Source organism: Squalius cephalus, assembly GCF_949319135.1.
Source record: "Squalius cephalus genome assembly, chromosome: 5".
Lineage (NCBI taxonomy): Eukaryota > Metazoa > Chordata > Actinopteri > Cypriniformes > Leuciscidae > Squalius > Squalius cephalus.
The window spans coordinates 10,058,209-10,081,778 of record NC_137126.1 but is presented as its reverse complement, the minus strand read 5'-3'; the positions used below and the strand labels follow the sequence as shown (position 1 = coordinate 10,081,778).

The window sequence follows — 23,570 nt, the reverse complement described above, 5'->3', positions numbered from 1 at the left end:
TGGGTCTTAAAAGTAATTTCACGAAGACAATGCGATTCCGAGAAAATAAAAAAGGAACATCCAACAACAAGAGGGCTTCATCCAGTAGAAAACTAATCACCTGTCCCGTTATCCGCTGAAATCTTTGTGAACATCCAGAGAGGCAGCTTAGAGTGAGACGAGGGCGCGTGATTGAACGAACACACAGACGAACATAACACGTCACCAACTGACAATAACTAACACGCCATGGGCTTTTATTAGTAGATATGAACAAATTCCGTAACAGTTTACAAGTAGCCTATACTGTGCTTAATGTTCTTCTTCAGATATTGTAAAAGATACAAATATGATATAGCCTACACATTTAAGTAAACTTCTTTAACATTTGTCTACAATGGTAAAAATACATGTTCTTCATGGACTAGTCTTTCATCAATTTGTTTACTGGAGCTTCAGAACTTCTTTCTGGTCTTCATCCACAGGTGATGAAAATCTCTCTGGAGCCAGTCTAAAAAAAAAAAAAAAAAAAACCCACACATAAATGATTTCAAGGTTTTCAAAATTGAAATTAGTTTAGTTAACACTTTATTTGTGTTATATGCACTTACTATAGTAATAACAGTAAATTATGCATCGCATGCATTAAATGTAACTAATCCTTATCCAAACACAATCTAAATGATGCATTGCATGCATTAAATGTAACTAATCCTAATCCAAACACAATCTAAATGTTAATTAATATTACTCAATTAAATTAATTAGTAATTAAATGTATAATTACACTGTAACAATGACACATTGAAATAAAGGGGTTACACTTTATTTTAAGGTGTCATTGTTACAGTGTAATTATATATTTAAGTACTGAGTAATATTAAGAAACTACATGTACTTACTATAGGGTCAGGGTAGGATTAGGATTTGGTTGAGGGTTAGTTGCATGTAATTATGCATAACTTACTGTTATTAATATGGTAAGTACATGTAACATATGTAACAAGGACACTGTAAAATAAAGTGTTACCAATAAAGTGTAACTATATAAAACAATATTTTATATTATTTTATACAAAATACTTAATGCATTTTCTGTTTTGCGTTGTATTTAGATGCAGCAAACAAGTTAATCTCAGCATTATCATAATATGTTTCATGCTTGCACATTTAACTTAATGTTGCTAGAAACCAATCTGCTGCACACAGGCTAATTAAAGTCTTCCTACATGACATTAAGTAAAGGATTTTGCAATGATGCATTTATCAGAAAGGGAATTGTTTTGTATAATAGGGCAGGTAATCAATGCTCGTTTGAGATGTCTGTACAGAGCACAAGAGCAGAGCAGAAAAGATCAGACAGATTTCAGATCAATAACTAAGACTCAATATAAGCTTAAGTTGGTTTTCCAATAACCCTTCATCACTCAGTCTGGAGATCAATTTTACTAGGCTAAGAATCCAGTTATTTCCCCTCTCTCTCAAGCTGACATACAATTCCCCCCTTACCTGTTTACATGTTTAAATAATACTTGGGGGTGAGGCCCGATGTGGTTTTCCCTTTTATAATTGGATGTGATTTATGCTGTCCGTAGCAGTAAATTACTATTAAGCACACAATTACTATTACTTTATTAAATGCAGTAATACACTGCACTGCACAATCACCTTATATAAAGTTTATTGCGCTAGTATCCCTAAGTTGCAGTGATAGATACAGTGAAAACTAATTTTCTAGATGAAATTATAATCAGGTACAGTATGTTAATCTCTGACAGAGAAAAGAAATAACATTTTGTAGAGGTACCTTTTTTCTACTGGGTTGCCTTTTCTTGGTTTGTGTTGGTAAGAAATCATCTCCTTCTGTTGAATATACATATTAATTCTGCATGATATTAAATACAAGGGACTTGTGACACACACACACACACACACACACACACACATTGTTTTTCTGTTTTATGATGACTCCACAAAAAACATTCAATATAACGTTTTTATATGTAATACAAACATAATTTAGAATGACTTTTCTTCACATGGGGAACGAAATTTTGTCCCCACAACATCAATGTTTGTTTGATCAAAAATACAGTAAAACAATAATATAATGTAATATATAATTTTTTTTACAAATTAAAACATGGTTTTCTATTTTAATATATGTTTTTAATAATGTTTTTTCATTGTCACATGATCCTTCAGAAGTCATTCTTATATGCTGATTTGGTGCTCAATAAATATCAATAAATATGTATTATCACCATTATTTGTTTACTTTTTTACTATTATTTCTTCTTATTAATATATATATTTTTTAACAGCATAAATACTTTTGATCGATTTAATGCATCCTTGCTGAATAAAAGTCTTAAAATCTTTAAGACCTAAAACTTTTGAACAGTACTGGTAGTAATCATTTTTGGGGGGCTGGGATGGGTTGTTATCCATCTCAGTTTTGGCTGTAAAATAGTTTTCAAGTTTAAAGTTAATACATACAGGGGTTGGACAATGAAACTGAATCACCTGGTTTCACCACAATCATTTATTTCTATGGTGTAGAGCCTCCTTTTGCAGCCAATACAGCATCAGTTTGCCTTGGAAATGACAAATACAAGTCATTCACAGTGGCAGAGGGATATTGAGCCATTCTTCTTCCAGAACAGTGTCCATTTCATTTATGCGCTTTTCCATTACCAGTACCAGCTCAACTCGACTCGACTCGATTCGCCTCGTCTCGTCTCAACTCGCTTTTCGCTCCGTTTTACATGGAGACCGTTCATAGCGACGCCGCAGGAAACTGCCATGACTTAATCTTCTAAGTTACGCGACACACACCCGCTACCCACACACACAGGACAATGGAGGAAATCGAGTGTATGCTGTTTTTGGATGTTTTTGTTTTTGCTGTTTTTTATTCAGGATACTCCATCTGGCGCGTGCAATGATGACGCAGTGAATAGTGACGATTCTCTCTGACCAATCAGCAGTCTGCCGGGTTTTCACGTCACATTTTAGTATCGCCTCAGCTCGCTCAGAACCTCGCCGGAGGTGATACGAAAAAAAGTACCTGGAAGCAGGTACAGGTACAACTTTTACACAGTGGAAAACCAAACAAAGGCGAGTCGAGTCGAGTCGAGCCGAGGCGAGCTGGTACTGTGTAGTGGAAAAGCGCCATTATACCTGGTGGGGGAAAACGTTTTCTGATTTGCTCCTCCAAAATACCCAAAAGTGGTGACAGTGCAGGTCATGGGAGATGTTCAACTTCACTTTCATGTTCATCAAACCATTCTGTCACATGTTTTGCTGTTTGTATTGGTGGAGTATATGCTGATTCACTGCATCCTCTTCAGGATACAACTTTTGAACCAACAGGTGCACATGGTCCTCCAGAATGGTTCGTTTGTCCTTGGAAGTGATGCGCCCATCAAGCACAGTAGAGAATGCCATGACATTGCAGCCCAAACCATCACTGATCCACCCCGTGCTTCACTATGGGCATGCAACAGTCCAGGTGTTAAGCCTCTTTTGGGCTTCAACACGCCGTAACTCCCACAGATGTGGGAAAGACAGAAGGTGGACTCGTTAGAGAACAATACGTTTCACATTGTTTATAGCCCAAGATTTGCAATGTTGGCACCAATACAAGCGACATTTGGCATTGGCATGAGTGACCAAAAGTTGCTATAGCAGCCTGACCATGAATATTGACTCTGTGGAGCTCCCGACAAACAGTTTTGGTGGAAATAGGAGAGTCAAGGTGTGCATTTAATTCTGCAGTGAGTTGGGCAGCTGTGTTTTTTTTTTTTCTTTTGTGTGGATATAATCCGGGTTAGTACCTGGACATCTCTTTCAGACAGCTTCCTCTTGCATTGACAGTTACTCCTGTTGGATGTGGTTCATTCTACGTGGTGGTATGCCGTCATTACCCTGGATACCACAGCTCTCCATACACCACAAAGACTTGCTGTCCAGGGGGCGTATTACAGAAACTTTCTATCTTAAGTCTTCAGTTAAGATCTGACAAGTTAATTTAGGATTTTTCACAAATTTGTATTACAGAAGCAAATCTTAAGTTGATTTAGGACTCTTATTCTATCTTACAAAATATAGTTAGGAAATCTTAAACCCCTCCTTCGAGTTTGGTAACCAGCTCTCAGGTCTGTTACCAAGCAACCAATGACACGCAAACAGCTCCTATGAAGTAAAATGGAAAAACTGGAGAATGGAGAAACAAAATAAGTGGTGCTGTTCATTTAGTGAAGTTTTGATAAGCTTGGTAGAAAAGGCAAAGCCTAATCCTTTTATTTCATGGGAGTCTGTAACTATTTGTCAGAGTTTTGTCATCAAAATGCAGCACATCATTTGGGTGTTCACAGTCTTTCCGCCATCAAACATCGCTGTTCTTTATCTTGTATCATTAATAAATGTGATACCATTCTCAGACAGGGTGATTATTGTGTGATTTTTACAGGCTTTCAAATAATTTTGAAGTTAGGACACCATTGGGGTTGTCTTAAAGTTAAGACTTTAAGGATTAAGGATTTTTTGTGGAGTTAGGATGCTTCTGTAATACCCTTTTCCTATCTGTATAGTTAAGATAAGATAATGCATTTAAGAAATATCACTTTGTAATAGTTTTTGTCCTAAATGAGGTCCTAACTGAAATTGCCATGGTTACCAAACAGATAAGATTCAGGATTCTAAAGTTAGGATCTTTCTGTAATGCGCCCCCTGGTCACAGATGAGCAAGCGAGACATGCAGCAACAATTTGTATTCTTTTGAACTCTGATACTGTATGTCTCCCATTATGTTGTGTGGAATATGATCCGCATATATAGGCGTGAAACCTCCAAAACTATTGCCCATTGTTTCAGTTTCATTGTCCAACCCCACGTACATACATGCATACATACACTATGGCCTTTCTAAAGAAAAAATTACTTCAGGTCAACTTGTATTAGCAAACTAGGTTTGTAAGGTACTCAGCAGGGGCTGGATAAAGCACCACTACCCCATAATCATCAGGCTGCTCCCGAGAGAGACATCAAAGTCTTGAGGAAACCCACCCCCTCCTATACTTTCCTCATCTGTAGGGGAGGATGCCCTAAGAAATGCTGAGGCTCTAGGGAAAAAGTGCTGAGGAAGAAAGAGAGAGCACTCTAATGAATGAGAGAGAAATAAAACACTTGGCTGTCTGAGGAACCCTGTCCTGCAGCATCCAAATATGCAACGGCTGTGTTAGCAGAAGACCCAAGATGAGGTTAAGGCTGATCCAAACTGAACTGAGAGACCTGAGCAGATGTTTTAACCTAATGGGGCAGAGTACTTTATTATTCTTACCTTAATTCGCTCATCCCTCTGCTTTTTCAGAAGTGCAATAATCTGGTCACGCTTCTTGGCCTAACACAAATATGAAATATGAATCAGAATCAGAATGAGATTTATTGCTAAGAATGTTTATACACACAAGGAATTTATCTTGATGGCAGAAGAAGCTCCCAGTGTTCATTGCATAATAGTTACTGATGTTATGTATCAACACCTACATTGATGCCCATCCGTAAAAGATGGTTCACCATGATACATATAATTGTGTTGAGTATAACAGCACTGCTGAAGTATATTCCAGCCGACAGCTGCACTTACTAAACAAGCCTCACAATTTTGATTTAATGCCCATAGTTTCTGGCTGCACTTAATGTCATTTCATTAAATCCATTACATGCTTGTAGATTATAACTATTTTTCAAGCCAATGTCACTTTATGGCAGGTTAATCAGTTATAGTAATGTAATGTAATGTCGTTGTTGATTATAATCACCCAATGTAAACATCTGTCATATTGCATATCTGCTAAAACTTAATTTTCCACATTGAAGTAAACACTACAATCACCATGATGATTAGCACAATATATATATATATATATATATATATATATATATATATATATATATATATATATATATATATATATATATATATATAAATTATTTTACATTTTTTAATTCAGCCTCAAATGCTTTTTTGACAGTGCAGACTGCAGAGCCAGATTTTATGAAAACCTCCAGTGTATGATCCTCTGATGAGGGATGGGAATGAGGTTAATTTGCTAAGAGTGATCTCATAAAATGGATCTGTCCTCCAGAGGGCCATCCATCTTGGGGATTCCAGGTTGATTACTCACAGCATGAATACAGACATTACAGAGAGGGTACTGCCCACTGAACTGCTCGACACGCTATCTTCAGATGCAAGGAGATGAATGACGGACCAAATTGTGAAGAACACATTAAACACCAGTTTATATAGAATATGGAAGGCTAGAGTATACAGCACATGGTAGAGATGGACGGTCACACATTACATTGAAACTTAAGATCATTCTAGAAAACATAATTATTAAAAAAAATAATGAAAAATAATTGGACCTGACTCTATGTACATTTTATCCTAAAATTGTGATAAAACAAAATTCACAGACATACATTCATTAGCCTATATGTCAACTACCATTGAATAACTGAAAATGTTTCTTCTCTAATTTCAGCTTTGTGATGTAATAATCTACATCTATGAATGAAACTCATATTTGGACATTTTGCATAACCGCATTGTCATGTTTTGAGTTCTGTTCATGTTTGAGGGTATGTTTACACGACAATGATATGCTTAAAACGGAGAAGTTTTTCCTTTGAGTTTTCCCCGTACAGACGACACCATTGTCAAAACGATCCCCATTCACACAGATCCGCGAAAAATACAAAAAACGCTGTATTCTGCTGCCAGGCCAGTAGATGGCGATGAAACAATATAGACTTTTCTTTCTTTTTTTTTTTAATACAGTTTTATTGAAGAAATTTCAAAACAAACAATAGAAAGACATTACATTTCAAATGCTAGGGGGAGGTACAGATAGTATTATAGGAATACTTTAAAGAGTGTACATGCTTGTAAAATCCTAACAGCTTTTTGTTTCTTCGAGGGCAATATTGACTCAATATAAAGCTTCACTTCATTTTCAAATGCAACAAAACATGGCTTTTTCCCTGAAAAATTGCATTTATGAATGTGAAACTTAGCCATCAAAATAAAAAAATTAATAAAATAAGTGCGGGGTTGTTTATCTTTTGAATTTACAATACCTAGTAGAACATCTTTCCACAGTAATGTAAAATTTTCATCAATATTTCCAACAATGAAATAAAGAACATTTTGCCAAAAAAAAAAAAGACACATAAGGGCAGTGCCAAAATAAATGAACAACTGTCTCTGGCTTCTTTTTGCAAAAACTACAACTTTCATCAATATCTTTTTTAAATCTGGATAAATAGTGTTTAGCAGGGTATATTCTATGAAGGAGTTTAAAAGATACTTCTTTAACCTTGTTTGTTAAGAGAAAGCGATTGGGTAGAAGCCAGACTTTTTTCCAGTCAACATCACTCACAAACTGACTCCAATACGCACTAACATTTGGTCTCGAAACAACATCCTTCTGGAAAAGGCCTCTTATTGGCCTGTTATAATTATAATGAGAGGAGAAACATATTTTACCTACAAGAGATTGATTTGGTGAGAGGGGTGGAATTTGCTGGTAATCTAGTCTTTTTTGTTGTTTAAATAACATACATATTTTAGAAGAAATTGCTCCAAAAACAGTTGCAAATTCCCTTGGTGGTATAGGAATATTATATTTGACCATGAATTCCCTATAAGTAAAAAGAAGGCCATCTGAATTAAATAATTGGTCTACCAAAACAATATTATTTCGAAACCAATTTTCAAAGAAAATTGTTTTATTTTTGAAAAGAATGTCCTTATTATTCCAGATAAAGTATTTGTGTGGTGAAAAGTTGTGTTTGTAAATTAAACTCCATGCTAGAAAAGCTTGACGATGAAATGCAGAAAGTTTCACAGAAATGTTGTTGATATCAAAATTGGAAACAAGAAAGAAATTTATGCCATCCAGACTAGATAAAATATGGAGGGGAATAATATTCCAAATAGAGACTGGATACCTAACAAGTTGTCTAATCCACTTGATTTTAAATGTATTGTTTAATGTAGCAAAGTTTAAAAAATTGAGACCACCATTTTCATACGAGTTCATTAATACTGATTTTCTTATATAATGTATCCTATTTTTCCAAACAAAACCAAAAAGCATCTTGTCAATCTCCCTCGAAATTTTATCATCAACCTGAAGAGCCATAGCTGTATAAGTTAACCGGGATATACCTTCTGCTTTGGAAATTAGAACTCTCCCTCTTAATGACAAGTCTCTTAGAAGCCATTGATTAAACGTCCTTTGAGTTTTTTGAATAACAGCATTAAAATTGAATGAACTTCTATTTTTTTGATTCTTATTTATTGTAATTCCTAGGTATTTGACTTCTGTTTTTACTGGAATGTTACAATAAGATGCCACTGAACATTCTTTGACAGCCATAAGTTCACATTTCTTTACATTCAGATAAACACCAGATGCTTTAGAAAATTCTTCTATTATTTTAATTGCAATGGGTATTTGGTTCTCGTTTTGGAGAAAGAGGGTGGTGTCATCTGCTAATTGTGTTATAACAAGTTCTCTATCAATAATAGTCATACCTTTAATTGTACTGGCTTTAATATGATCAGCAAGGAGTTGACTTATAATCAGAAATAAATAAGGAGAGACAGGGAAACCCTGCCTAATCCCTCTAGACAAATTAAATCTACTAGAAGTGCCACCCAACAATTTAATTGAACTGTTGTTGTTCTTATAAAGGGTTTTAATTGCGCTAGTGAAGAAATTTCCAAAACCAAATTTTCTAAGTGACTTAAAAATAAATTGATGCTCTACGGAGTCAAAAGCCTTACAGAAATCAAGGAAAAGAATGAACCCATTATCTTCATTAAACTCAGGATAATCCAAAATATCTAAAACTAATCTTATATTGTTTGTGATATGCCTATTCCTCATGAAGCCAGATTGTGTTTCATCGATAATTGAATCTAATACAACTTTGAGTCTTTTAGCGAATATCAGGGCAAATATTTTATAATCATTGTTCAGTAAACTAATTGGTCGCCAATTATCAAGACAAAGTAAATCCTTTTTTGGTTTGGGGATTAAAGTGATTAAACCTTGAGTCAAGGTGGGTGGAACGCATTGATTATTGATACTTTCAGTAAACATCTTGAGCAAAAAAGGGGCCAAATCTTTAATAAATTGCATATAAAATTCAGCGGTCAAACCGTCCGTACCTGGCGATTTATTATTTTTCAAGTGATTAATTGCCTTTATCACTTCCGCAATAGAAATGGGCATATCGCAAAGTTCCTTTTCATTTTTGTCAATAGTTTTCACCTCTATAGAACTCAGAAAGGCATCAGATACCTCTGGAGAATAATTGGATGCATACATTTTCTTAAAAAATTCACAACAGTATCTCTGTCCTAAGTTGAGACACTCTCACACTGTACCCCTTCTTTTAATGCACCTTAGACACTACACATAACATAAAAAAAAAAAAAAAATTGATATATATATATATATAGGAGAATAGTATAGAAAATAGGGACTGAAGAGATGTGGGGGGAGGGTTATCTTATATTATCTTATTATATTATCTTCTATTATTATTTTACTATCTAAAAATGTATTTATCTATAGAGAGGGCTGACAATGGTAATTGTTATATAGGAGAAAATATAGAAATAAAAAACAAAAATTGACTAATACAATGTTGGCAGTATGATGGTAGTGAGGAGTGATGGTAATGAAGATGGTAATAAATAATAAATGGTTACTTTGCTTATGCATATACACACACTCACACACTCACACACACACACACCCACACCCACACACCTATACATTTAAACACTTTTATTTCAATTCTGGAATTCAGGAATTACTATATTGTTCGTTACTGCACTATTTTGGTCTGTATGTCTGTCTATAATAAAAAAAAAAAAAAAAAAAAAAAAAAAAAAATTCACAACAGTAATTAGAAATTAGTTTATGGTCCTTTGTTATAACCCCATTCACATTTAATTTACCAATGTTGTTATTAATATGGTGTCTCTCTAAATTAAAAAAGTATTGTGAATTTTGTTCACCTTCTTCGAGCCAACGTCTCCTTGAACGTACAAACGCACCTTCAGCTTGCTTTCTATATAGATCGTCTAGTTTGATTTGCAGATCTGACAATTGTAATTTTTCTTCAATCATCAAATTATCTGGGGATTTATTTGCTAGTTTTGTTATTTCAACAACTATGTCGGTTTCTTTAGCTCTTTTGTGTTTGGCTATCTGTCTGCCAAATTTCCTTAAATATTTAGTGACTTCAAATTTCAGAAGTTCCCAATTTGAGCAAAATGCATTCCTCCTTAAAAGCTACTTATCAACCTAGTGAAGTAAAGAATTGTTAAGCTTCCAATATGATCCATTCATTAAACAACTTGTATTAGAGAATTTAATATTAATCCTGATAGCTTTATGATCTGTGAGCGGAGTAGAAATAATGTCAACTTCTACATCTTTGTTAAAACTCTCAGACAATAACCAGAAGTCAATTCTAGATTGACTAGATCCTGATTTATTACTCCATGTAAATGACTTATTATGTGAAAATTTGGCTCTCCAAATATCTGTAAGGCTGAATTTATCCATGAAGTTTTTAAGATTGTTGTTATTTATATTAGGTCGACCTGGTGGCCATTTATCCATAGTTCCATTTAGTATAATATTAAAATCCCCTCCAATTAACAAAATTGCATTTGGATATTTATTTAACCAACCAATAAATACATTCTCTATGTATTCGAAAAGATTATTATTTCCCAAAGTGTTATTATACCCATACACATTTGCTAATATTAGTATTTTATCAACATACATAATTACTTGGCAAATAAAATGCCCTGCAGGATCACATTCTGTATGAAGAACATCTCCATTAAATCTATTCTTTAAAGTAATTACTCCAGCGGAGTGTTCAGATCCATGCGCAAACCATACTGAGTTACCCCATTGTGAAGTCCAAAACTTTGTATCTTCTTTAATAGAGTGAGCTTCTTGTACAAAACAAATCCGCCCTAAACTGTTTGGCAAAGAGAAAAAGAGCTTTCCTTTTAACTATATTTCTTAACCCCCTAGCATTAAACGAAATAAGTGATAAATGTGACAGATTAGTTAAAGAATAGAGAACTAAAATGTCTGGTCAATCTGGTATAAACGTTGAAATCAAAGTGGTATCGAGATCAGCACCCATTGAATAATTGCAGTAATTATGTGTAGGAAAATACCTTATTTAAATAACCACGTTAGCGGTCTAAAAATAAATTCTCTTACTTCTTGTTTAATATTAACATTTTGATAGAACAGAAAGAACAGTATAACATAGGCTGCTGTTAAATTTTTTAACAACTGGCCATACCTTTCTGAACACAGGTTGTTGCCCGGACGTAAGTGTTAACTAATGTCCATTGGTAACGAAGTTCACAGCAGCATCTTGGCGTTCAGTACAACAAATGAACTCAAATTTATGAGAATCTTGAGAAAGTAGCCTAGAAAAAAGCTCTTTGTCTCACCCCGTAACTTCAGTACCATCAATAAAAGCACGGCCTCCGACAAAGTAGGCAGATTTGCCATCATCGCGCGCCTTTTTGATTAGAGGCCACAATTTCTGTCTGCAATCTCTGTCCTCCTTCGTCAGATCTTCCTTAAACTGCATGCCTTGATTCCGGAGAAACTCACTACTTTTAGCCGCCTTCCATACAGCATCTCTGAATCTCCTGGCAGTGAACCGAATGATTATTGCGCGGGGCCTCGTCTCATTAGCACGTTTGGTTCCCAGCCGGTGAGCGACATCTATAGAATCTGGTAGTTTCGTTGCTTCTTGTGGCAGCACTTCTTGGCACACGCGGATAACCTCCTCTCGCACATTCTCGGTGGTCGTCTCTGGCAGACCGTTGAGTCTCAGGTTCCAGCGTCTACCGTACCGTTCCAAATCCGTCACCCGATTCATACATAACCTGGATGTTTGTTCCCCCCTGTCCATTCGTTTCTCCATGTAAAGCATTTTGCTTTTTAGCTCTTATTTCTGCACAGGCGTTTTGGACCATCGTTTCCAGAGCATCACTTCGTGTATTGATAAGATTAGAGAGCGTTGTTACAATCTCATCGGCATTAGATACACTACCAGAGTGAACTTTGACGAATGTTGTTTTTTTTGCAAGTGGAGGTTTGCTTGGAGTTATAGGGTATGGCGGAAATTCTTCATCTTCTCCCAGATGCGTGTCTTCAATCATACTGCTTTCGTAATCATGGCCATCTTTAGCCGACACACGTGAATCAGATTTTCCGGAGTCACTGGTCCTTTTTTGTGCAGATTTAGGCATGTTTAAGGTCAAAGATATCATAGATTGGTACAGAATATCTTACGATCTAAAGCATATACGAATTCTGCTGACAGCTATCTTACCTACTTTCCTACTAAAAGTTAGGCACCGAGAGCTCGAAACTTTTGACTGTTCACGCCGCCATCTTGCCGGAACCGAAACAATATAGACTGAACACTTAATACGCATGTGCATAACATCATCGTCTTCAGAGATTAGCATTTTTGTTGTTTACATGGAGACCGTTTTAAAAAACTTGCACTTTAAAACCCGTTTTTAAAAGTTTGCGCTTTCAGGCACCCAAAATGCCATAGTCGTGTAAACGAACAGCCAAAGGGCATAAAAAGTTTTGCCGAAAAACAATGTCATGTAAACAGCCCCTCAGGCTTAAATACACAGGCAAACAAGAGGAACTAATGAGACTGATTAACAAGACACACCTGAACTCAACTAACACAATCAGTAACCATAGAAACAAACAGGGAGAGAATGAAGGAGAACTAAAGTAATTAACAGATTAGAAGATTAACTGAGAAACTCAAACGGAATTTTTCTCAAGCCAGAAGATCTGAACACGCAGCGCTGGCTGAAGCATAGAGTTTTATTGAGCGGGGGATGATGGGAAGTGGGTAAGTGGTTAGAGTCTCTGGATCGAGTTCACAGTAGGTGGCGGTAATGTGCGAAATTGGTGCGAACTGCCAAAAAAACGGGAAGAAGAAGAAGAACTCAAACAGAACTCAAACCGTGACATGCATAATATGACCACAGTTTAAAAAAATCTTTATGCTCATCAGGTTCTGTGGCAAGTGCGGTTTCTTTAGTCTGTAAAACAAAACAACAAGTTTCTTGTCCCAGCAGTGCTGCCTAAAAGGGACAAATCAATGCTTCCTTTTTATTGTACGCAGATGAATTGATCTGCAAGACCAATGATTTCCAGCTAATCTGATTAGTAGATGTGGTTAGTGCAGTGTTGGGAGAGAAAGTAGCTATGTAGAGAGATTCATCACTGCACAAATGTAGGGCTTAAGAGCATCTAAGCAGGCTCTTAAGGATTCTGCCAGCTAGATAGCATTACAACTGACTCCTCTGCGAGAAAATTTACACGAGTCAGACAGCGATGGAAACCTTAAAATTAAATCTGCAAATTTATTGGATACCTCTGTTTGAAAGCACTGAAAGTGCACAATCAATCAGCATAATAACCGCCTGGTAATATGAAGCACAACATATCAGGTGCTTCAACAGCATAAATGATGCAAGGATGTATTACTGTTAACATCAAAATTTAGGGTATGGGGTGTGTTCAAATTCCTAGCATCAAAGTATCAGCAATAGTTATAGTGCTTGCTGTATCACCATTAAAATATCTACTTTATACCAGTTCTATTTTATGTTGTTATCTTAAATTATCTGTGATGCTCCTCAGATATAGGCTACTCATTGTGCTAATGCGGTGTGCTGAGCACTACTGGCGAACCCAGCCTGCCAGATCCACACTTAGAAACCCTGCTGATCTAAAATCATCTTTCATCAGAGATCTATAACTGCCCCCCACAGGCTGGCTCATTAGCTTTTTATGCAGCAATGCACTGTCTAGAATTAAAGATCACAGCAAAGGGAGAATCAAGACAAACTCGTGGCATCTAGTCCACAATCATGATTACATGTGTATTTTCAGGAAACTGAAGTATGCCACATGCAGTGGATATAAAAATCCTACACCCCTTTTAAACAGTTTTTGTAATGTAAAAAAAAAACAAAAAAACATAAATCATATGAAACATATCATAACAATGTTATGAGTTTGGTATCTTTCTCTTTCTCCCTCTTCTGGCTACACTCGCATACACACACCCAGCAAACATTGGTCCGACTGCAACGTCGTGTCCCTGGCAAAAAATAGTCGCGGTAGGACGGCATAAATCGGTAAAAATATGTAACACAGAACATTTCCTAAAAATGCATTCAGATACATTTGTACATACAGTTCTCTGGGGTTGCATGTATAATTGTTATTTTGACTTTTAGCTACATGTAGTTCAATATAATAGTGTATCGGGTGAGAGGACGTCACCTGGCGACGTCTTTTACACGTGCATTTATAATCCATCATGACCCTCTATAATCCTTGCATGGTTAATACTGTTTAATTAATTTAATTGCCCAAGTAGTTTTTAAGAGGTTGTGAAGACGTCCAATGACGTCCTTTACATGTCTAGTCAAGCAAGACAGAAAAAAAACAGGAATTATCTTTATGAAATATTTTTTATATTCTATTTGTATACAAAGTAAATATATTTTCTTTATCTTCTTTAAATACATTATAATCACAACGTGCCCAGTGTGGTTAAGTGATTGCAAAGCCACTGCATTTTAGTCATTATTTCAACCTGTTGTACCTGATGTATTCGTTGTTATTTTTTTATGGAATGTATGCATATACATGTAAAACAGAAATATATCCGGTCACCATTTATGTCTGAGTTGGATGTTATTGCCAAAATGTGCTGCTAAGATGTAGTAACAAAAGATCTCGAGATATTACAAAATTCCGCGATAGGATAGATTATCTCGCGAGATGTTAACGCATTCTCCCCATAGACTCCGGAACATTGAACAACCATGAGGAGAGGAGGAATTGAGGAGGGAGTTGTATCGATATTATTAACAATCTACTGTTGGGTAAGTACATTTTGTATTATTAGATTAATGTGCTTGAGTTTTACTTGTTTGACAAATGAACCGAAAGAAATGATGCCCACATTGTCAACTGAAATTTACTTGGCTAAAGTTTGGCTAAAATTAGCTAGAAGGCTAAAAGTTACTTTGAACTTCTACAACAACGGTATACCATAGTATAAAGTATGTTTAATGATACAGTCAAAGTTATTACTGTAACTTATTAATGTAGCCTTTTGAGAGTTTCTTTCAGAAAGTAAATGTTTATCCTTTTAAACTTTATACCCTTTTTCTATTCAGGGGACATCACAGCCCACCTGTCTTTATCAGAAATGTCCTGTTCACATTCTCACAGTTACACACCTAGTTAAGGGTCTTTCTCAAGGGCACCACAGTGGTATTGAAGAGGCAGGGGACAAATGCTGTTCCCCCCGCCCCCAACTGATCTAACACCAATTTAAAGCAGAACATCTTTTATACAATAAAATAAAATGTAATGCATATTGATTACCTTTTTCTAATGTTTCATTCATGATTCATTCATCTTGTTCCATGGTTTTTTAAATTTAGCTGTAGACCATACAAATATTTAGAAAATAAGTGCATGTCATTTACCTCAAATGTTTTATTTGATTTATTTTAAAAAATAAATACAATTTCTTATTTCTTTTCCCTTAGATGCTGTGAAGAGGTGGAGCCCAAATGCTACAGACTCTGAAATTGATGCAGCAATAGCAGAACACCTGAAACACGTCCAGGAAGAGCTGGGGGTGGTGGATACAAAAAATGAGCCAAACAATGTGTTTAAGGGATAGTTCACCCAAAAATGAAAATTGTCATTTACTCAACCTCATGTTTCAAACCTGTATACCTTTCTATGGTATGCTAAACACAAAGATGTTTGGAAGAATGTTTGTAACCAAGCAGATATCGCTTCCCATTAACTACCATAATCATTTTTTTCCTCCAATAATGGTAGTCAATGGTTGCTCTATTTGCTTGGTTACAAACATTCTTCAAAATATCTTCTTTTGTGTTCAGCAGAAGAAAGAAACTCATACAGGCTTGGAACATGAGGGTGAGTAAATGACAGAATTTTCATTTTTGGGTGAACTATCCCTTTATATAATAATTCAGTATTTTGTAATTGGTATTTTAGTTTGGTTAACAAATGTTAAACATTGAAAAAAGTAAAGAGAAATTTTGGCTGTTCAAGATCAATAAAATGTTGTGCTAAATCAGAACATGCTTCTTTTTTGCTTATGTCCACAAATAATGTATTCTTGTTTGTGATGTACACATCATTAAAATGTTTTATTGACGTTCAGGTCTGACTGGACCAATTTTGGACCTTTTTCGAACCTTTGTCAAGATGTGTAAACCTCAAGACTTGATTGCCTTTCACGATGTTACACAATAGGTCTGTGATTATTTTATATATGCAGGCTTATATAAACACTTAAATTATGCAGCAACACATTTAAACACACAGACGACGACGCATTTAGACGTCCAGGGACGCGCAGAAGAGACGTGGAATTCACAGTCAGATGACGTCGAAGACGTCCGTTCAACTTTCATTTTGGAACTATTTTTCAACCATGACGGGACGTGTCGGACGGACGTCTTTTCAACGGTCATTAAACGTTCAAATGTTTGCTGGGCACACACACACCCTTCATTACGCTCACACATAATTACACGCACCTTTACTCTCTCCCAGCTGTTCCTAGTTTCTACTTGCCATCGCGCTAATTCTCCCACACCTGATCTCGTTTCCCCTCTGATTGTGTTTGCTACTTCTAGCTTTCTCTTTTCCTGCTTCTTTGCCAGATTATTACATGCATCTCTTTGCAAGGAGCTCTCTCTCTAAACTGTTCGTGTACCTGTCTTGTCCGAGTCCTGTTGGGATCTAATTCTCTGTGAATGCTATTATTCACTAACTCTGTACTCTGCCCAGTTCACCCGCTGCTGAAGACTGGCTTGTGCCTTTACCTTGCCTGCTGCCAACCTATTCCTCTCTGAGAGACCTGAGGCTTGTCGCTGCCTGACCCTGGGCTTTTCTGCTGTGCTCAGCTGTCATTTTCTACTTAAGGATTTTTGTTTTTTGCCTTAACGCCCAGATAGTTGGCGGTTTATGTTCTATACTTATACAAGAAGTTTTCTGTTTTTACCTTCATCTGGAGTCATTCCCTTGTTTATCATTAAAGACATTGTTATTTTGCACTTTTGCTTTTGGGTCCTCTCTTACCTCTTATGACAAACAAACCATAAACATCACAATCACAGCTCTTACGGGTGCTTGTGAAGACATATCTCAACAGGTAAATGTAGGAGTTTAAATAAAAGGTCCAACATATTAGGAATATGTATAGCTGTGTATGTGTCATGAGAGTAAGCAACTGAGTTTCTATATATATATATATATATATATATATATATACACTCTAAAATTTTGGGTCAAATATGGTCTCACCCAACGTTGGGTTAAAAAATGCAATTTAAAAATGGACAAATTGCATTTTGGACAAAATCAAAAATGGACAAAAATTCAATTTAAAAATGGACAAATTGCATTGGTTACATTAAAAATGTAAACCAACGGCTGGGTTTGTCCATTTTTAAATTGAATTTTTAACCCAACGTTGGGTGAGACCATATTTGACCCAAAATTGGGTTAACACAACCCAGCAGTTTTTAGAGTGTATATATATATATATATACACTGCCCTGCCAAAAAAGTTGTTTGGATTTAAATAGGCAAATGCTTAAGAGTCTTGAAATTAATTAATTGAATCATCATTATTGCAGTTAATTTTTATGTTTCTAGCATCCTATATGTTTGGCAACAGTTCTTCTAACCCTAATTGGAGTGTGTAGCTTTTCATTTCTTAACCATGTAGGAAGGAAGACACTGGAGTAGACTTTACAGAGTGCTTTACTCTTGCATTGTCAACCATCTACTCCAGCACATCCCAAAGACTTTCAATGAATTTAAGGTCTGGAGTCAGAGGAGCCAATTCATGTGTGAAAATCATTTTTCATGCTCCAAACTATTCTTTAACAATTTGAGCCTGATGAATATTGACATTAGCCGTGTTTCCACTGCAGGAACTTTCCCCAAGAACTAGGGACTTTGGGGTAGTAGTACTATTTGTGTTTCGACCGCAGGAACCAGGGTCTAAATGAAGTTCCGGGTAAAAATTTCCCCCTCAGAAATTCCCTGCTCACGAAATAGTACTTTTTCAAAGTTCAGGAACTTTCGGGGGTGGGACTTGGGCGCTGAACATGCTGATTAGTTGAGTTCATGCAGAATTATGATTGGTTGACTCCACGCAGCATTTTATTTCAACCACCATTTTTGTTTGAAATCAATTCGAATCAACAATGTAGCGTTCAGTCTAAATACGACTGATGGACTCACATAGAGGTTCAGGCTTTATTAAGCTTATATGCAGAGGACAAAATCCAGTGGGAACTGGAAAGTCACGCACAGTCCTACGTCACCGGACTAATTTGCCTAATCTTCACGGTCCTTTAGACCAGTGTGCAACCCTGCTCCTGGAGGCACACCAACAGTGCACATTTTGGATGTCTCCCTTATTTGACCCATATATTTCTGGTCTTAGAGTCTCTATTAACGAGCTGATGAGTTGATTAGGAATTAGGATTAGGAAGAGTTGGAAAATATGTAGTGTTGGTTTGTCTCCAGGAACAGGGTTGGGTAACACTGCTTTAGACAGTGATGAAAAACCAGACACCAACAGGTCTGGGGGAAAAGGTTCCAGGGACAAATTGTTCCAGGGTAATTTCGGTGGAAACGTGGCTATTGTCATCCTGGAATATGGCCATGATGTGTCTTCCTACATGGTTGTTTAAGAAATGAAAAGCTACACACTCCATCAATTACGGTTAGAAAATCAGTTGCCAAACATATAACATGCTAGAAACATAATAATCACCCCAATAACGATCCAATCATAGACACAGTATGCAATGTATACTGTATATACACAGAGTATACGGTTAGAATATATATATATATGCCTATAACATTGTGGTGTATCTATGTAAGCCCTACATAATGAAAAATAAGAATACTTTATAGACAGAGTATTTCTGCAGAGGGTAAAAAAGGTTTGTTTGGAAGAATTCAGCAGAATAAAACAGCATTTTTCTTAAGCACTCAAAACAGTTTAATGAAGCTGGTTTGTTAACATGCAGTGCCACTGAGACCTCACCATCTCCATGTATTTCCGTCTCTCTTCTTGTTTTTGCTTCAAATAAACATCCTGCTGGATTTCATCATCCCTCTCTACCAAGAAAACAAACAGGCCAAAGCAGATTACATTTAATAATAATACAATACAATACAATATAATACACTTATACAATCATTATAGCCTATTATACTTACTTGACCATGACGCTTGCTTTGCGGCAGTATTTGTGGCTAAAAAATAAAATAACAGCTAACGTTAGATATCATTCTTCTTTATCTTATCTTATTTTATTCTAATATTTATCTTTAAATTATCTTTATTTTAATCCTTTTCATGCGCCACCACAACGTTGGAACAGTAGAAACTACAATTTCTACTTTACACGACAAAATATAGGCTAAATTACTTTTAAGCCCATTTAACAGCATTTTCTCTAATGGTGCAATTAGAAAAAGCACTGCAAGCACAACATTAAATGTGTTTAAGCGTTTCACAGCTCATTCAGACAATTTGCACAAAGTACATTGAATCAATGAACGTCACACTTACAGTGTGGGGTATTCGCAACTTGTAACCGCTGTCTGATGTCAGCAGAAACGAGGCGAGACTCTATTGGAGGCTGTAGGGAAAGGGAGTTCCAGAAAACCTTTGCATATGCCACATCTTCTTGTGACGCTCCTTCAAATACCGTATAAAGTTTTTCGATTTCTGAAAGACTGTCTAAAACCTCTTCGTTTAGTTCTTCAGTCATAATAGTTAACGAGCTTTCTGTTCTAGCCATGGGTAACAGCCACGTGACGATGTGTTACGGTTGCCATGGTGACTAAACGCTCAGACTAGTAAACGGAAGTGCGGGGATTGGCAACTCTGCAAAATATTCAGTTTTAAACAAGGAAACAAAATAATAAAAAAACAATACTAAATAATTATTTATTTATTTTTTAACAGTAAGTTTAAGTTAGGCTAGACATTTTAACAGATAATAATGTTTTCATGTACATTACTTAATAGTAATGTAGAACTTCATAGAATGTGTTTTGAAATAAAAATCTGTTTTATACCCAACAAGACGAGCCCGTAATTGTAGAGTAAAATATTTTTAGCATACGTGTTTGTAAGAATTAGTTTACACGAAATTATTAAATTACATATAATTTAAGATGAACAAAAGTAAAATGGCGTTTCCAGAAATCCCTGATGCGTGTTTCATTCTATTTTACTTAAATGGTTGTTTCTTCTTATTATTTTAATCAGTTATGTTTGTTATATTGATAGCGTAACACTGCACTGATGTCTTAAACAGTAGTAGGCTACATGTTTATAACCGACTGACACTGTAGCCTACATAGAAACCAAGAAATATCATTGACTATATGATAGTGTAGCCTATTTGTGGCTTCCCTACTGTCTGTACTATCAATGCCATATTACTGTATATAAAGGTACAAATCATATTTAATCATATTTATTAAATCAATCTAAAAAATAGGCCTGCAGCAAAGTGTAAATGCATGCACACACACACACACACACACACACACACACACACACACACACACACACACACACACACACACACACACACACACACACACACACACACACACATTTTTTACAGCATTTTTCTAATGTAAATTTAAAATAATACAATTTAAATCAAATTTATAATTTATAATTTACAATTATACAAAAATGCAATTTATACATATACCACAAAATCGAATCAATTAAAAAAAATCAGAAAGATGTGTGATATGTTTCACTTTATTTCCGGATGTATTTCATTACAAAGCTCATATAATTATAAAAACACAGCAAAAACAAATTGTTGTTTTACAACTGGTCTTCACCTGGTAGTGAGGTTAGTGATTACTATAAGGATTGTAATCAACTAACTGCACTGCCTGATGACCACACAGTAGCCTCTGGCAGAGTCCATTTCCATCATTGTTTTATCCTCATGTCTCCTGCAGAACCCGCACAAATCCACCAGAGTCATGTCAGACCTGCATCTCACAAAAGCTGTTTTTAAAATGACAAATAGACCAAAATGATACATAAACACCGTCAAATAATTGTATCAGCTCTGTGTTTCCTTGTAGGTCGTTGTGTTGGCAGTATGGTTAGTGATTATAGATTATATAAAACAATCAGCTAACAACACTGCCTACAAACCAACCCCAACAGGTTAATATATCAACACATTAATCTGTTTGTACCGTGTAAACCTAAAGGAAGAAAAGACAAACAATAAAGTCACTTGGCAAACAAACAATAGCCTTAATTGATATAGGCCTATAGGCTAAATCTATAATATAGGCTACATACCAAAATCGAAGAAAGAAGTAGCCTAATGCCCACTGAATGCTAAGACATAACAAATATGAATGATTTTAGTCTTTCAGTGAGAAGTCACCTGACTGAATTCTTCTGCACTGCAGGTTTGTGTTCATCTGTTGTTGTTACCACCCTGCTGGCGTCACATCTCCAGGTGAGGTTGAATGTGAATATAGCTACCTCTTTTTAATTATAGGCAACTTTACCTGTCAAATAAAACAATTCATAACTGGAAAACGAAGGTCCTCATAACGATCATTTAAAGTGAGCCGAAACTCATGTGTGAGAAGAAACTCATCGTGAGCTCTCTGTCCCGTCGTCTTTCAAAGTCCCTCTGCTTTGGATTCCAACACAAGCTGTCTGCATTTATAGCCAGGCCTGATATTGTATGGTCAAATTCAGCGCCGTCTGAGGCGGGAGCCGCTTGAGCGCGAACTACGGCGCTCACCGCTGCTGATACTGGCGCTATTTCTCCTATAGCCTACAATACAGAGATGCGCGCCATACAAAGAGCGAAACTATAAAACCGTAAAATCAGTGGAATGTAGGCCTACTTAATTAGCTCAAACCAATAAACTCTTAATAAAATTACTTTCACTAAATATAAACAATACAACGTCATCTTTACACTTGTGCACTCCCCCAAACACTGAACTAAATAATCTTTTGATTAATCTAACTTATTCTGAGCACACTAAATAAAAGTAGGCTGAGCCTAAGATTTACGCAATTAATAATAAACTTCCATCAAACGGAATTTAATAATTCTTACATACTGTTCACATTATGAATTAAGAATGTTAAATGAGTAAAAAAAAAAAATAGAGCTTAATAAAACATTTTGTATAAATCGTACACTTAAATATAAACATATTAAATATATAAACATACTTAAATATTTGTAATTTATGAATATGAATCACATAAACTCCGTTCCCTTGTTCCATTTAGATTTATACAAAATGTTTCATTAACCTCTAGTTTTTTTATTCATTTTATATTATTAATTCATAATATGTAAGTATTATTCAATTCAATTTGATGAAATTTTACTATTAATTGAAATGCGTAAATCTTGAAAAAAGGCTTACATTTTTTTTCAAAAATGGATAGACAACATATAGGCCTAGACTTTGTAATTTTCCGTGAATGAAAAAAATTGTTTGACATAGACTAGACGTACCATTCATTATGGTGTACAATATTAAGGTCCAATATTTACAGTCTTTAAGAACTTGAATGTGCATTTATCTGTATTTCCCAACAGCTTCTAAAGCTAACCCAATCATATTGTAGAGTCGGAATGATCAGTTTATAATCCACAGTAATATCAAAGGATTAAAATATGCATTGCTCAGCAGTTACCTGTTATCATTCCTTAGGTTGAAAGAAAGAAAAGTCAAGCGTAACGAGGCTTGGAAACAACAAACTGCCTCTGAGGCCCATATCTATGTCAACACTGAAAAGTTATGTTGTTAGCAGTTGGGAGGCAATGCTATACAGTGTTTAGTGGACAATGGCTCTCAGGACAACGTTACCAGAGAGACCATTCAGTCCACGTGAGGACAGGTCTAGGCTTGCCCACAGGGACTAGGTAAAAAAAAAATACAAAATAAAATCACCAGGTCCTTGCAGACCCAACCTGTTCAAAGGGAACACGTTTGCTCAGCTGTTCTGTGAAGCTAATCAAATCTCTGTATGTTCTCTATATTGTTTTGGTTATCAACCAGGGGCCTGTACCATGAAGCCGGTTTAGGTGGCTAGCCAGCTATGTTTCAGTTTAGTTTCCGCCAACCCTGGGTTTTAGGTACTATGAAAGTAGCTTGGCTTTAATCGGTGTTCGTTGCCATGGTATCTTACGCTGCACGGCTAACCTGCTCTGGGGAAAGAAACATATAGGTTCTTTGCATATATGCAAAGAAACATATAGGTGACGTAACTTATTCCCAGTGTCTGTTGCC

General features: G+C 35.8%; 1 protein-coding gene across 2 annotated transcripts; it reads right to left on the bottom strand.

Moving 5' to 3' along the window:
- Positions 1 to 3: 3 nt before the first annotated feature.
- On the bottom strand, positions 4 to 20,075 carry hoatz (HOATZ cilia and flagella associated protein). Of its 2 annotated transcripts, none has more exons than XM_079870462.1 (6): positions 19,816 to 20,075; positions 19,467 to 19,502; positions 19,291 to 19,364; positions 5,324 to 5,383; positions 1,787 to 1,842; positions 4 to 490 (listed from the first exon to the last, which is right to left on the bottom strand). In XM_079870462.1, exons 1-6 carry the CDS (start codon positions 20,051 to 20,053, stop codon positions 424 to 426), a joined length of 531 nt encoding a protein of 176 aa, XP_079726588.1. In that variant the 5' UTR covers positions 20,054 to 20,075; the 3' UTR covers positions 4 to 423. The 2 variants fall into 2 exon arrangements, with proteins under 2 accessions (XP_079726588.1, XP_079726589.1); XM_079870463.1 differs by having other exon boundaries at positions 19,822 to 20,075.
- Between the last annotated feature and the right edge of the window lie 3,495 nt (positions 20,076 to 23,570).